The 14488-nt window shown below is 64.5% G+C and overlaps 3 protein-coding genes across 3 annotated transcripts in view; all 3 read left to right on the forward strand.

Moving 5' to 3' along the window:
* The window catches only part of DTX2 (deltex E3 ubiquitin ligase 2), a 29571-nt gene extending 23396 nt beyond the window's left edge, over positions 1-6175 (forward strand). The window contains exons 5-9 of the mRNA XM_084272945.1: positions 3422-3492; positions 4057-4215; positions 4301-4462; positions 5102-5191; positions 5775-6175. Of these exons, the coding sequence (XP_084129071.1) occupies positions 3422-3492; positions 4057-4215; positions 4301-4462; positions 5102-5191; positions 5775-5999 (707 nt within the window). The 3' untranslated portion in view covers positions 6000-6175. The remainder of the gene's footprint in view (positions 1-3421; positions 3493-4056; positions 4216-4300; positions 4463-5101; positions 5192-5774) is intronic.
* Positions 6176-9183: 3008 nt separating this feature from the next.
* Positions 9184-10730, forward strand: LOC311199011 (uroplakin-3b-like; the record flags this gene model as incomplete). The annotated part of the gene is made up of 6 exons (XM_084273055.1): positions 9184-9241; positions 9510-9659; positions 9749-9968; positions 10063-10139; positions 10290-10410; positions 10547-10730. 6 exons carry the CDS (start codon positions 9184-9186, stop codon positions 10728-10730), a joined length of 810 nt encoding a protein of 269 aa, XP_084129181.1.
* A 473-nt stretch (positions 10731-11203) lies between these two features.
* Positions 11204-12988, forward strand: LOC311199012 (uroplakin-3b-like protein 1; the record flags this gene model as incomplete). Its single annotated transcript, XM_084273056.1, has 6 exons — positions 11204-11249; positions 11677-11823; positions 11927-12158; positions 12240-12316; positions 12646-12775; positions 12883-12988. The coding sequence occupies 6 exons, from the start codon at positions 11204-11206 to the stop codon at positions 12986-12988; spliced, it is 738 nt and encodes a 245-aa protein (XP_084129182.1).
* Positions 12989-14488: the final 1500 nt, after the last annotated feature.

A 14488-nucleotide genomic window follows, 5' to 3' on the forward strand; every position in this document is an offset into this window, starting at 1 on the left:
AAAACAAGGAAAAAAATCATTATTCTTCTCTTTGTATATGAAAGAATGGTAGATAGATGTTCCTGCACAGGCTGGGTGAATCGATAGCCCCTCGTTAGGCTGGGGGTGACAAACAGCTCTGCTCAGCTCTGCTGCTGCGCTTTCCATCCAGGATCGAATCCTGAGAACTCTGGCTCTGAGCAGGCTGTGATCCCAAGGGATGGCTAGAATAAAGACTTGGAGGCAAACACCTTCATGGAGCAAACAAGGACGTGGTTCCTGTGCTGGAGCATCCATGGCTCGTGCCCCCAGCGCCTGCTGCCTGCTCCTCCGTGCTGCTGGGACACGGGCTGCCCAAGGAACAGCCTCTCCTGGGAGGGGAGGAAGGCCCTGTGGGCTTCACCTCCCTTGCTGAAACCACGTTCTTGGCATGGAGAGGCTTCCCTGGGACTGGGGACAGATTGTGTAAAGCAGCTGAGCTCCCCAGCCCTTTCTCCAGACAGCCCTGGTGGATTTAAATGCATCAAACCCAGCAGGCAGGGCTTTCCTAGGGATTGCTGGGGGCTGCCTTGCCCTCTTCTGCCTGTCATTGTCCCCAGCTCTGTCTCAATGCCAGCTGGTGAGGTGCTGTAACGCCACTTGCCTTGCCCACAATCCCTGCTGTGCCCACAGGCTCTGCAGGAGCTTTCTGGTCCTCACCCTTACCCAGCTCTGCACCAGGACTTTGTCTTCTTTCATTGACTCGATTTGCATGAGCCTGAGCAGTTCTTGTCCGAGTCATCCCTGTGTTTCTCTGAGCTGCTACAGAGGGAGGAAGGTCAATGGCAAGAGATGCACAGCAGGCTGCAGGGGAGGAGCATCCTCCAGCCCCTGAGCAAGGTGAATCACTCTGCTGCTGCTCAGAGCTGCTGTGCAGGTGGGAGTGAGCTGGGGTGTTCTGCCAGGTACTGGGCAGGCGTTGCTGGTGTCACACACCCTTCCCCCTGTCCTCACCACCTTGTCTGGGCGTCTGCTTGGCTGTGGGCTGGAGAAGGCAGTGACAGAGGAGATAAGGAAGGTCACTCCAGAAAGAGCCACCTGGAAAACAGAGTGTAGGAGGATGTGTGGCCAGTCTGGCTGGCAGCACGGGACCCTCAGGAGTGAGAAGGTGGTTGTTGTGACTGGGGACATCAGAGCAGGGAGGGCTCTGGGCACAGTAAGGGCTGAGCTGAGACAGCTCACACTGATGAACGTGCCTTGGGACTCATTCCTGGCTGGCAGCCCTTGAGGTGAGGTCCCAGCAGAGGGGATTCCCAGACCCCTTTCTCACCTTTGGAAAGGCAAGGCAAGGAGCTGTGTCCCTGGGGGTCTGGTGAGGAGGCCCTGAAGCAGCTCCTGGCACTGCAGGGCTCTTGGCCTGAGAGCTGGAAGGCTGGGGCTTGCTCAGGCTCCTGTTTGTTTCCTGCTTTTCCTGTGGCTGTTCTTGGAAGTGCTTTTCCAGGGAATTCTGGCATTCCCTGGAGTGGAAAGCACTGGCTTCCGTGTCTCTCTGCCCTGATGCTCGTGATATCCTGTTCGTGCTTCCCCAGCGAAGGGTCTCCAGGGAGCCAGCCCTGCAGCTCTGCCTGCCTGGGATGTCTCCACACCCCTTCCCTTCGTGAGCTCCTTCAATTGCTCTGTGTGCTCACTCATCCCACTGCTCCCACTGCCAGAGATGGTGTGCTCCAGGATGGCCAGGAGCCCCAGGCTGCACGTAACTCCTCTCAGGAGCACCCAGCTCCCAGCTCTCCCCAGCAAAGTGATTCTCCACCCTGTCAGCGCTCTGCCTCGCTCTCTCCTGAGGCCTGGCCAGGCTCCTTGGCAGTGAAAAGGTGCTGTTCTTCCCTGCCTGTCTGTGTGGACACTGGCTCTGCTCTCTGCAGAGATGCCCCACAGCCCCAGCTGGCACTGAGGGGTGCAGATCTGTGCCATCCCAGTCTTGTCCTGCTCGGTGATGCCCATGGCACGTGAGCAGTGCTCCCCTCCTGCTTCCCTGTGTTTGCCCCCACTGTGAGAAGTGGTTACCCAGAACACAGCACCTGCCTCTCCTGCCCTGCCAGTGACTGCTTTTTGGGGTGCTGGAGCAGCTGTCTCTTCATGAGCAGCTTTTTCAGCCACAGAGGCAACACTCGTGGATGCTCATGAGCCTTGAAAGCCCCAGAGTGGGTAGGGAGAGCTGGAGATGCACGTGGTGCACGTACCCTGCAGCTCTGATGCTTTGGCCTAGCAGGTGATGTCCTGTCTTAGAAACAAGCCTGAGAGCAAAGCTCTTTGGGGCAGAGCTGGGATATGACTCCTCATGGGGCCCTGGGGTGTTGGGTATGGATGCTTGTGTCTGGCCTGGCTGCTGCTAGAGCTTCTCTGCCCCTGGAGCTGCCTCAGCCAGCGTGGGACGGTGCAGAGGAGGAAGAGCTGTGCCTTTGCCAGCCTGTTCATCACAACGTGACTTTGCCCTGCTCTCTCCCAGAAGCAGACTCAGCAAGGAAAGGGTGAGGTTCCTCCCCAAGCCAAGTGCCAGGGCTCTTTTGCCTCCTGCCAGGTGGAGTCACAGTGTCACTTGGGCAAACATTTCCTCTCCTAGTCTGGGGGAAGAGCCTGGCAGAGTCCTTGACAGGCCTGGTGACTGGTAAGGAGCTCTTCATCCCTCACCCAGGGCTGGGCACCCTACAGAGGGGTGTGATGCTTCCTGGCTTACAGAGCCTTGCTGGGCAGCTCCAGAATGATGGGCAGGGAGTTGAGGTGACTGCTGATGCTCTTGGCATTAACTGGCTCTGGGTCTTGTGTGTGTTAACCCCGTGCTGCCTGTCTGTTTGGGAAGATGTGGCTGTATTTGGGCCCTGCAGATAGGGCACCTGTTCCCAAGCTGGTTTGGTTTAGGTGCCCTGAGACTTGCACTGTGTCTTGCTGGGTTGGAGTATGTGGAAACCTGAGAGAAAGGAGGCTGCTTTGTGCTCAGGATGGGAGGCTTGTGGGGCCTGGGGGTCTGGGGCCCATGTGGGAATACCTGTTCTCCTCTGACATCACAGATGGTGTGATTGCCTGTCCCAGGGAGACCACAGTGTCCTCAGGTTGAGTTTGCTCCTGGCACAAGGTCCAGCTGGGACCTGGCTGACGTCACCTGGGGTCTGTGAGGAGCCCTGGAGCCCTGCAGCTGCAGACAGAGCCCTGGGCACACAGCACAGGGCACCAGCATCCCCTGGTGGGATCTTCCATCGTGGTCCTGATGGTAGCTGTTTCTGATAGCAAAGCCCTTGGGGGGCTTGTAGGGATCAGCTGGGGCAGCCTCTTCTCCCCCTCTAACCCTGGTCTTTCTCCTTGGCGTCCTGGCTGGTGACTTGCTTGTCTGCCTTCTCTCTAGCTCACCCTGCACATGCCCATCAGCCCCCTCCCTGTGTCTGACTGCTCTCCCCTTCTCCCTGTGCAGCCACACCAACTGAGCCAGAAGCAGTGGTCAAGAAGTACCTGGAAGAGGTGAAGGGCTCTCCTGCTGATGAGGTGAGGGGGCAGTGAGGTGACTCCAGCTTGCTGGGGCGCTGTGAAAACCACAGTGGTGCCTGAGGACCATCCTTGGGCATCTCAGGTGGTAGGTGCTGCTGCTTGCAGTGGCACTGTTGGTGCCAGGTGGAGAGGCCTTGGCACTGCCTGAAGCCCACACGTGGTAGCTGCTGACTGGCAGTGAAAGCACGGTGTGGGCTGAGTCCAGGTGCCTCCTTCCCTTGGAGCTGGCTGCAGGGCCTGGCCTGGGGGCAAGAGAGTCTGACTTGGGTCTCCTCTCAGTGCTCAGGGAGGTTGAAACTACAGAGGTCAAACCCCAGCACGGGAGCTGCTCTGCAGAGGAGCAGGACATACCCCTGCTCAGTTCCTGCTCTGATGGCAGCTCTCCCTGTGCTGCCCAGTGGAGTGGGGTGATACCAGCCAGAAGGGAGCCCTGTCTCTGTGCCCCTGCACCTCCAAGGGAAGGGTTAACACTGGAGGCAGATCTTCCTGAAGCATCTCCTTGGTGGGTCAGTCACTGCAACCAGCCTGTGCTTGATTTCCTCCTGCTCTCTTGGGCTGCAGGACTGTATCATCTGCATGGAGAAGCTGTCCTCACCCTCGGGGTACAGCGACGCCGCCGAGGGCAGCACAGTCAAGCCAGGAGCAGTCGGCCGCCTGACAGGCTGCCAGCACTCCTTCCACATGCTCTGCGTGCTGGCCATGTACTCCAGTGGGAACAAGGTACCCAGCTGGCCTGTCCCCTCCAGACCCTCTGCTCTGGGGTGACTTGGCTGTGGAGCTCTGACCCCCTTCTCTCTGCCCGCAGGACGGGAGCCTGCAGTGCCCCTCCTGCAAAACCATCTACGGGGAGAAAACCGGCACTCAGCCCAAAGGGAGGATGGAGGTCTCCACCTTCTCCCAGTCCCTGCCTGGGCACAAGGACTGTGGGACAATCCAGATTGTGTATCACATCAGCAGAGGCATCCAGGTGAGCACACAGCACGCTGGTGGGATCGGCTGCTGCCAGGTAGCACAAGCTGGGAGAGCCTTGGAGAGAAGCACAGGGATCCAGTAACAGCCTGGGGATCCCCAGAGGCCCCCAGCTCCCCTGGCTGCCCTTCAGTGTGACTTGAGGCTCCTCCACTAAAGATCTCTTTCCTCCTCTGAGGGTTGTACCAGGGTCTACAGGAGCCTTTCACCTACTGGGAAGACTAATGGCTGTGGAAGCAGAGAGGAGACAGCCCATGCTCACAGGGTGGGAGAGATTCCCATGTCTGGTTTCAGAGCCCACATCTGAGCCTCCAGTGGCTGCAGTGAGCTTGCAAGGGTTTGAGCTGGGTGGCCTCTTAGGGCAGCATGACACTGCTTGGGCAAAGCTGTGGTTTGGGTCTGTCTCCCACCAGAAATGAAGTCACCTGAAGAGCTGGCTTTGTATCCCAGCATGAGGCTGCTCCTGGAGGAGCTGTGATTCTAGCCTGTCCCATGAGAACACGAGTGCAAGGAAGGGGTCTGACCTGGTCAGCAATGCCTGGCTGCTCTGAGATGGGGCCATGTCAGACCCCCTGCCGAGGGGTTGTCTGACTCCTGGAGATACAGGTGTCCATGCCAAATGTCTTATCTGTTGCAGGGCCCTGAGCACCCCAACCCTGGGATGCCTTACACTGCAAGAGGTTTTCCTAGGTATTGCTACCTGCCAGACAACGAGAAGGGCAGGAAGGTAAAGTATCACCCTGATAACCTGACCTCAGGTTGGCTCTTGGTCCTGTGTGGTAGAGTGGGACAGCCTGGCTGCTCCTGGGAGCTGTGCCCATGGTGGTAACCAGCTGCTCTGGGAGCTGTCTGTGCTCTTTGTTCTTCACATGGTTTTGTAATCCTTCTGCCTGTGAAGATCTCTGCTGCTTCCTTGCAGCTGTGACTCTGAAGGGTCCTTCTCCTTCATCCCTTTACTAAACCAAATCCCCTCTGATCTTTTGGGAAGAGTCTCCTGGCCTGTCGTGGGCTACACAGTTGTAGGGGTTTGCACAGCACTGCTGAACCCAGGGAGTCCAGCTGCTGGCTCTTCCCATCCCCATTTCCTCTGGGTGGGTGTGTTTGGAGGTGTGTGTGGGGAACAGTCCTTCCCTTCCAGGCACCACATGGGTAAGGAGGAGGTGAGGGAAATCCCAGCACGGGATGGGATCTTTGGCTTCTTCCTGCTAGGGCAGGGATTTAGGTTGTCAAGCTTCTGCCCAGCTGCTTTTGTGCCTCAAGCCTCCTAGCTGCTGAGGACCAGCTCTGTTTTTTTCTCTCCCCACCTCTAGGTCCTGGAGCTCTTGAAAGTGGCCTGGAAGAGGCGCCTGATTTTCACCGTGGGCACGTCCAGCACCACGGGCGAGAGCAACACGGTGGTGTGGAACGAGATCCACCACAAGACAGAGATGGACACCAACCTGAGTGGCCACGGCTACCCTGACCCCAACTACCTGGACAATGTGCTGGCAGAGCTGGCAGCCCAGGGTGTCACCGAGGACTGCCTGGGACACTGAGCTGGGGCGGGGGCCGGCGGCGCCTCGGGACCCCACCTAGTGCACTTACTCCTGTTGCCTTAAGTTCCTGTGTCTGACTGCCTGTCACACTGAGCAATAACACTGTCCCCTGGGAGCCCTGCCTGCTCTCCACACCCTGGGTCTGGGGGTGGTGGTGGGGGAAGGACACGTCTCTGGAATGCACTTGTGTCCCTGCAGGGGGTTGATGGCCACAGCCAGCCCCCCTGGGAGAGCGGTCCTGGGGGGCAGGGCCCCTTGTGAAGGCAGAACCTTGCCCTGGTGATGCTTGGGGACAGGACAGGAAGAGAGGAGCGCCTCAGTTCTCCTAGCCCTGCTGGGAAGGTCACAAGGGCCTTCCTCCCACCACTTACAGCAGAGCTCCTCCCTTCTCTGGCTGCTTGGTCCTGGTAAACACTTGCTGGGCGCGTCCCTGCTTTGCCTTCGAGCTCCCTGAGGGCTTGGGCTGCCTCCCTGCTCCTTGCTGGGGCCCCAGCTGGCTTCCTGGGGCTGCAGCCCCTCATTCCAGCCAGGAGAAAGGAGGGTGCAGGGGCTGGAGCCCAGGGCTCAGTGCCTGCAGCCTGTCCCTGTGCCACCCCTGGGGCTCTGTGGGCACAGTGCTGGGGCAGGTGACCCCACAGGGTCCCTCCTGGGCAAAGCCACAGCCCCTGCTCTGGCTGTGAGCTGCCCTCCCCGCTCATCCCCTGCAGCCCTCCTGCCAGCCCTTGCCCCTCTTTGACGTGAAACAGCCCAAATTGGGGGCTCTGAGGGCCTGCTGGAGCCTCTGCAGGGAGCAGGTGGCTGCTGCCAGCCCTGTGGTGCTGCAGCTGGGAGTGCTGGTGCCACCAGGCACTGATGGGCCCCTTGTCTCCTTTCCCTCCTGCTTCCCAGCCCCGGGAGCAGGGTGCAGCCCTGCCAGGCTGCTGGCAGCGATGCTCTGCCCAGGGACCTGCCCCTTCCAAGGGCACATCGTCCCAGCCCTGGGGTCTTGCCCTGCATTGTCCCCAGGCTTCTTGTCCCCCAGCTGCTGGAGCCTTTCTCAGAGCTGTTCCTGGCTGCTCCTGTGGCCCCCAGCCCTGGAGCCCTGCCCAGGCTCCATCCCTTTGGCACCCTACAGGCCCTGGTGCCATCTGCTGTTTCTCCTCCTTCCTGGGATGTTTCCCTGGTAGCTGCTGGCTCAGCATCCTCCTGGGACCAGCAGAGTGGGGCAAGTTTGTCACCCAAATACAGAAATAAAAGGGGTTTTGGAGCAGTGGAGGGCTGGAGCTTTCCCCAGGGTCTGTGGGCACAGCCTCCTGGTCACCTTCTGCTGCAGGTTCTGGGACACAGCCCTGAGCCACGGGGTGCTGCAGCGCCTGGGGCTCTGTGGGAGCAGCAGGTACCTGTCCTGAGCTCTACAGAAACGGGCTGTGTCTGCTCCTCACTGCCCTGGCTGTGCAGAGGAGAGATTGGGAGCCAAAGCTGAGCAGGATTCGCCCAGCCCCTCCAGAGCCAGAGCTTCCTGCTGCGGATGTCGCTGTGAGTGAATCAGCCAGAGCTCCCCTGAGCTGGGCTGGGGCAGGGCTGGGGCATCACCTGCCAGGCTCAGCTGTGTCCCCTCCCTCCTCAGTGGGGACACCGGGCATCTCCTGAATGCTGCTGTGGGTGTGGAGCCCCAGGGTGGCTTATCCCCCCCACCCCAGGGCAGGGGGATGCGGGTGGCACAGGGTGGGCAGCACAGAGCCTGGTGCTGGGGTGCTGCTGTGCAGGGAGACGCTTTGAGCCTCCCAGCCCTGGGCAGGGGGAGGCTCAGGGCTGCTGTGGGGCGAAAGCACCACCAGGGTGCCGGCTGGAGCTGGGAGGGGGCCGAGCCCCCTCAGTGCCCATAGTGCTCCTGGACAGGTCTGCCCGACAGCCCTGGGTACCCCAGGCCCCGGCCAGACCCCACAGGGGGGTTTCTCCTCCCCCCTGGCGCCAGCTCGCTCGCACAGGGTGGTTATTACCAGCTGGGCCTTGACCCCACAGGTATGTGTTCCCTGGAGTGGGAACCGTGACTCAGTGTCCCCCTGCGTCAGTCACCCTGCCTCCTCCCCTCACCACGCACACCCTGACAGCGCCCGGGGGGGTCTGGGTGGCACATGGGGGGTGTGAAGGGGGGGTCTGGCTGGCACACGGTGGGCTGGCATCCCCCCGTGGGTGTCTGCAGACCCCGGGAGGTAGGTCTGGGCAGGAGGAGGGGAGGGAGGGCTGGGGGCAGGAGGAGGGGTGAGGCTGCAGCTGCGCCTGGTTTTCCCCTGGCAGCTGGGCTGCCTAATCTTTGAATGCCCCATTTCCACGTAATCTGGAGGCACAGCCCGGCCCCTTGGGGATGGGGGGGGAAATCCCCTCCCACGCAGGATCGGGCAGCCACAGCCCTGGGCAAACAGTGGGGAAGGAGCACTCAAACCCCTCACCCCGGGGGCGGCTGCAGGGGACCCTGTGGCACAGCTCCCGTGCTGGTGTCACTGTCTCTGGCCCCGTCCCAAGGGCTTGGGGACCTTTTCCCCACCAAAGGGGGGAGGACGGATGAGGAAGCGTCAGTGTGGGGTGGGCCTGGAGTTTGGGGGCCACGGGGTGGGACCACAGCCCTGAACACTTGGGGTGTTTGGTGAGCTTTGGGTGTGACAGCTCCAGGGTGCTTCCCAGCCCTCGGGGTAAGGCTTACTGCACCCAAAACCAGATGGGCACGGGCACAGTCCTCACCCTGGCTCTGAGGGATGGGTGGGCATGGGGCACTCTCAGGGAGTTGGGTGCTGGAGGGACAAACTGGGGTACAGGACCACTCACCCAGCTGCCCTCCTAGCCCTGACAAAACCTCTGACTCCTGCTGACTTGTCCTTGAACGTGCCTCCTCTGTGCCTCAGTTTCCCTTTCCCACATCACAGACTTACACCCTGCATCCTCACAGCCGAGGCAGCTCCAGGGTCCAGTGGGATGGCTGGGGGGGGAGTAAGGGGGTTGGGACCAGTGGATGACCCGGGAGGTGCAACTGGCCCCTGCGGGGTCTTGCTGGGCTGGCAGAGCCGGTGCAGGAATGTGGGGCTGGGAGGGTCCGGTGTGTCGGGACAGGCGGTCCCGCTCCAGGGGCTCACGGGGCGGTTCGTCCCCTCAGCAGTGGGGTGGGATGAGCAGAGCAGGACGGAGCAGCCGGACACACTGGGACAGCGACATGGAGCTGCCGTGGGTGCTGCTGGCGCTGGCTGGGACAGGCGCGGCCGCGGGCCTGGGTGACTCCCCGGGGGTGACGGGGCAGAGGGGGACGGGGGGCTCGGAGGGGCTGTGGGGTCTTTGCAAGGCATTTGTGCTGGGGAGGGGGTTATGGGGCTGGGCATGTCTGGGGGGTCCCCACACTGGTCCCGTAGCTGGATGCTGGCTCTGACAGCACCCTGTGAGCCCTGGCACTGGCACTCGTGGACCCCAGCGCAGACACTGGCTGGTGTCAGGCAGCTGCTGAGCAGAGGGAGCACGGGACCCCCTCTCACTGCCCTCCCCCAGCTCTGCTGCCCTACGTGCCCCGCGTGCCCCCCGCGGCACTGCCAGGGAAGCTCACGGCCACCACCTTCACTCTGGAGAGACCCTGCTGCGTCTTCGACCGTCACACCAACCCCACCGACACCGTATGGCTGGTGGTGGCTTTCGCCAACGGTGAGCTGCTCCAGCCCGTGCTCCCGGCTGCGGCGGGGGGATGCGGGGACCCCTCCCCACAGCCTCTCACCCCCGTCTGTGCCGCGCAGCCTCAGCCGATTTCAGGAACCCCCCGTCCCGGGACAGCGTCCCCCTGTACCACTGGCTGCCCACTGCCCACTCCTACATGACGCTGGAGACGGCGGCGGCCGCGTACGCCTGCTCAGCGCCGAGCCTGCCCTTCCTGCGGGTCGGGAGCGACACGGGGTGCGGGGGCCAGGGCAGCCGGGACCCCTGCAATGGGCCGCTGCCCTCCCCGGGGCCGTACAGGTGAGGCCGGACAGGTGGGACCCCCCAAATCCCAACCGGAGCGATTCCCCACCCAGGAAACTGTCCCCCCGTGTCACCCTGTACCCACCTGCAGGGTGAAGTTCCTGGTGATGGGCTGCCACGGCCCCACAGCGGAGACGAGGTGGTCAGAGCCCGTCCTCCTGCGGAGAGGTACCGGTGGCACCACCACCCCTCCCTGCTGCCCACACCTGCCGTACCCCCAGAGGGGAAAGGCAGCCCCCAATCTCCCCCCACCGCCCAATCCCTCCCCTTTCCATCACACCATCCCTGAGCCCCGTGTTCCGTCCCGTCTCCTTCCAGCCAGCAGCCCCAGCACCATCAGCCCCGTGCCCGTGCGCTGCGGCAGCGACGTGGTGATCATGGTCTCCATCCTCGCCAGCCTGGGGGCCGCGCTGGCCGCCGCGCTGCTCGGCGCTGTGGGGTACGGGGGCTGCGTGGGACTGTGTTTTGGGGGGGGGAGGTGTGTGTGCATTCATGGGGGCTGCAGGAGAACACCATGCAGGAGAGCCCTGTGGATCCCCCCCATCCCCTTGATGCCTCTCCTTGTCTCCCCGCAGTGCCAAGGCCTGGGGGTCCCTGTGCAGCCAGGATTTGGGGACCAGCACCTTCGCCCGCAGCTCCTACAGGACCCACCACATCCCCCCAGCCCTGTCGCAGCCCCCACCTCCGGGCTGTGCGTGCAGCCCCCCGGGGCTGGGCTGCTTCCCCCCCAGGGCTCCTGGCCCGTGTCCTGCCAAGTAAACTCTTGACTGGCCACCTGTGACTGTGTCCTCCTTGCCCCAACGCGGGACCGTGCCCCCTCCGCCTGCCTCCCTGCTCGCACACCAGCCCCCCAGTGCCACACAGGGCTGGAGCTGTGGAGGATGGGGGCACTGGGGCCCGCCCAAAAAAACCACCCGGGGTCTCGACATGGTGGCACTTGGTGTCAGGGATGGGGCACGTGCTGTCACCGCTGGGGTCTGCGGCCAGCCCCGAAGCGGGCATCGCCCGGGGCGGCACTCGTGCCATGAGCATGGCAGTTCTCAGCACGCCGCCCCGGCCTCACTCGAGCGTAGCGGACGCTCCCAGGGGAACGAGCCCGACCTGTTTGCCGTGGGGCTGCGGCCGGCGCAGGAATGTGGGTGGTTGGCAGCCGCAGGCGGGTCCCGTGGGGACGCTGAGCCCGTCCACCCGGCCACTCACACTCCTGCCCTCGGCACCCAGGCGCCCGCACGATGCTCCCGCTGCTCCTCCTGCTCCTGGCGACGGCCCACGGGCTGGGTGAGTCCCCCGACACCATTGGGCTGGGCTGGGGGTCCCCGCGGGCCCCAGATTGTGGGGTCTCCTGGGCACAGGCACTGGTGCCTCCCTCTCCCCATTCTGGGCACCACCTCCAGTGTCCCCGGTGGCACCCGGCACAGCGTGGGGTCCTCGGGCTGTCCCTGCCGGGTGGTGGCACGGCGGTGTCTTTCCTTCCTTTTGAAGGAAACGTGTGGTGTGTGAGCCCAAAACGGGGGTGGGAGGGGAGGGGGGGGGGCATGGGGGGGGTCCCATAGCCACGATCACTGCAGGCAACTCCCTCCTGTCCCCATCCCTGTGCCACAGCCCTGGCACTGCTGCAGCCAGACGGAGCTGTTGGTTTGGGATGGGGGGAGGGGGGGTCGGGGTTCCACACACCCTGCTGCACCCCCCTGGCTTCTCCCTGCAGAAAAGATCCGATACAAACCGACCCTGGCCAGCTCCGACCTGGGGGGGCTGACGACCACCTCCACCTTCACGCTGGAGCAGCCGCGCTGCGTCTTCGGAGACCTGCGGGAGGATGCCGTCATCTGGCTGGTGGTGGGCACCGCCCGGGGTAGGTGGGATGGGTTGGGGGCCAGGGGAGCAGCCGTGGGCAGGGGTATGTGCAGGGCTCCGGCCCTCCCAGGTCCCTCCTCACCCCATCCCCATCCCTGCAGCCACAGTTAACTTCAACTCCAGCGTGAAGCCGGGGACCCCCGAGAGCGCGTTCCAGCGGTTCCCCGCCCACGTCCCCGCCTACATGACCCTCAACACCACCATCCTCAACTACCCCTGCCCCAAGACCCCCGGGGGCATCACGGTGCTGCGTGTCGGCAGCGAGACCAGCTGCGCGGGCGATGAGACCAGACCCACCTGCAACGGCCCCCTGCCCGGCCCCGGGCCCTACCGGTGAGCGACGTGCCCCTCCCCGGGGCTGCTGGCAGCCCCCCCAGCTTGGGGGAGCGTGGCTGACCTCCCCTCCCACCCCAGGGTGAAGTTCCTTGCCCTGGCAGACTCCATGCTCTGGATGGAGACAGACTGGTCGGACCCCATCACCCTGCGATCAGGTACCGCTGGGGGGGGGTGGGTCTGGTCCTGCCCCTTGCACCATCCCACAGCCGGTGGGTGGGTGGGGGGATACAGGGTGGTCCTGGGGGGCTGCACACTGAGCGCCAGCAGCTCGGGGTGCAGCGCTGCTGTGAGCTGGTGGGGAAACTGAGGCAGGGTGCAGCTGCGGGTCCTGCTGGGGTACGATGTCACCCTGTGATGTCACGTTGTGCCTGTGTGCCCTGTTTGCGCGCTGGGGTCGCAGGCGCCGTGCCCCGGCCGGGCTCCTGTGTTGCCCCAGGTGCACATTCTGTTCCCCCACCCCCCCCCCGCCCCGCTCTCTCCCCAGCCCAGCCGCCCAGCAGCATCGCTGCGATGATGGGCAGCAGGCACAGCGCCGGCATGATCGCCCTCACCTCCATCCTCTCCATCCTCTTCGCCATCCTGCTGGCCGGCCTGGTGGCCATGCTGGCCTGGGGGTGAGTACCGCCCCCCGCCCCCCGGGAGCCGCGCTGGGCACACGGGACAGAGGGTGATGCCGACACCCTGTGACCCCCCCCCCCCCCGCCCCCCCGTCCCTCCACAGCTCGGATGCCTGCAGCGGCAGCAGCACCTTCACCAAGCCGGAGCCGGTGTCGGTGCGGCGGTACAACACCCACCACGCCTACGACCAGCCGGCCGCCCGGTTCTGAGCGCCTCGGGCAGCCGCCCCGCCGACCCCCCCCCCCCCCCCCCAGCACCGCGTCCCCTCCGCGCCCGCACGGCCTCGGGTCCCGCACCCTGGCGCGGGGGGCGGTGCCAGCTGCCGCGGCGGCACAGCCGGACCCGCACCCGGGACCGGGGCCCCGGGAGCGGGACATTAAAGGGCTTTTCCTTTGCTTTGCGCCTGGCCTCCGCCTCCCGTTTGTGACCCCCACCCCCCGGGGATCGTCACCAGCCGAAACCTCACCACCTCCTGCAGCCCCTGGGAAGAGCCCTGAGGCCCCTGCCCCCCCCACGGGCTGTGAGCACCATCCCGGGGTGAGGGATGCTGCTGCCCAGCGGGGCAGGATGAGGCCAGGGGTGCGCTGGGCTGGGAGAAGCGTTTTGACACCCAGCCCGGGCCACACGGTGCCACCTGCTCAAGTCCCCTGGGCTGTGGGGCAGGATGGGGAGCCCGATCCCCCCAACATCCTGGGGCGCGGGACACAGCAATGCCCCCAGGAGTGGGTGAGGGGTACTGGGGGATGTGTCTCCTGCTCCCCGTCACCCTGCAGCGATTGCTCCCTGCCCCAAGCCCGGAGGAGGGGCTCCCCCAGGGCAGGGCTGGCCCAATCCTGCCAGGGTGCTGCTGATGTTCCCCTGTTAGCCACGAGATGGCAAGAGGGGACCGGCAGCCCGGGGCCCGATCCTGCAACGAGAGCTTGGCACCCTAATCCTGCTCTGGGGGCTGTGAGACCCCCCGGGTGCTGTGGAAGGGAAGGCAGGAGAGCTCCTGGAGTGGAGTCAGGGCAGGGGTGTGTGTATGGGTGTGTCCCCGCGTTAGCCCCCCCCCCATCTTCACTCCACAGGCGCTTTGCAAAGGGCAGCATCACATTATACTCGACCGGTGGTCACAGCACCCTTATTGGGGTGTCCTTACACCCCTCGGGAGGGTGTTAGCATCCTGCCCCCGCCCCCCGCTGCCACTGCCAGGAGCCTCTGCGCATCCCGGGCAGCCCAAACGAACCCGGCAGGTACCGCCGGAGCGCAGCCTGCGTGCCGGGACGGGATGGCCGTGCCCATCAGACGTGGGGGTCCCCCGTGCCACCCCGTCCCCCAGCAGCAAACACCCGTCTCATGCGCCCGGGGGGGGGGTTGTGCGGGTGCTGCGGGCGGGGGGAGCCAGCGCATGGCGGGGGGTGAGGGAGGGAGCAGGGACCCTGCCCCTGGAACGTCCCCGCCGTGTCCCCACCGTGTCCCCCAGGCTCGGTGGCGGCAGCAGGACCCCGGATTGGGCGCGGGGGTCTCCCCGCAGGGGTCCCCCGCCCCCCGGCTGATGGCGCCAAGCCCCCCCGAGACGCCCCCGGTCCCGCTGGGCTGCCGCAGCGCGGCGGCGCGGAGAGGCCGGTACCGGGCGGGGGGCGGCGGGGGGCGGCGGGCACAGACCCGGGCTGGGCCGAGGGGGGCCCGGCGGGACCCAGCCCCGGGCAGACGCAGACCCCGCCCCATTG

The sequence above is a fragment of the Gallinula chloropus genome (assembly GCF_964237585.1).
Source record: "Gallinula chloropus genome assembly, chromosome: 19".
NCBI lineage: Eukaryota > Metazoa > Chordata > Aves > Gruiformes > Rallidae > Gallinula > Gallinula chloropus.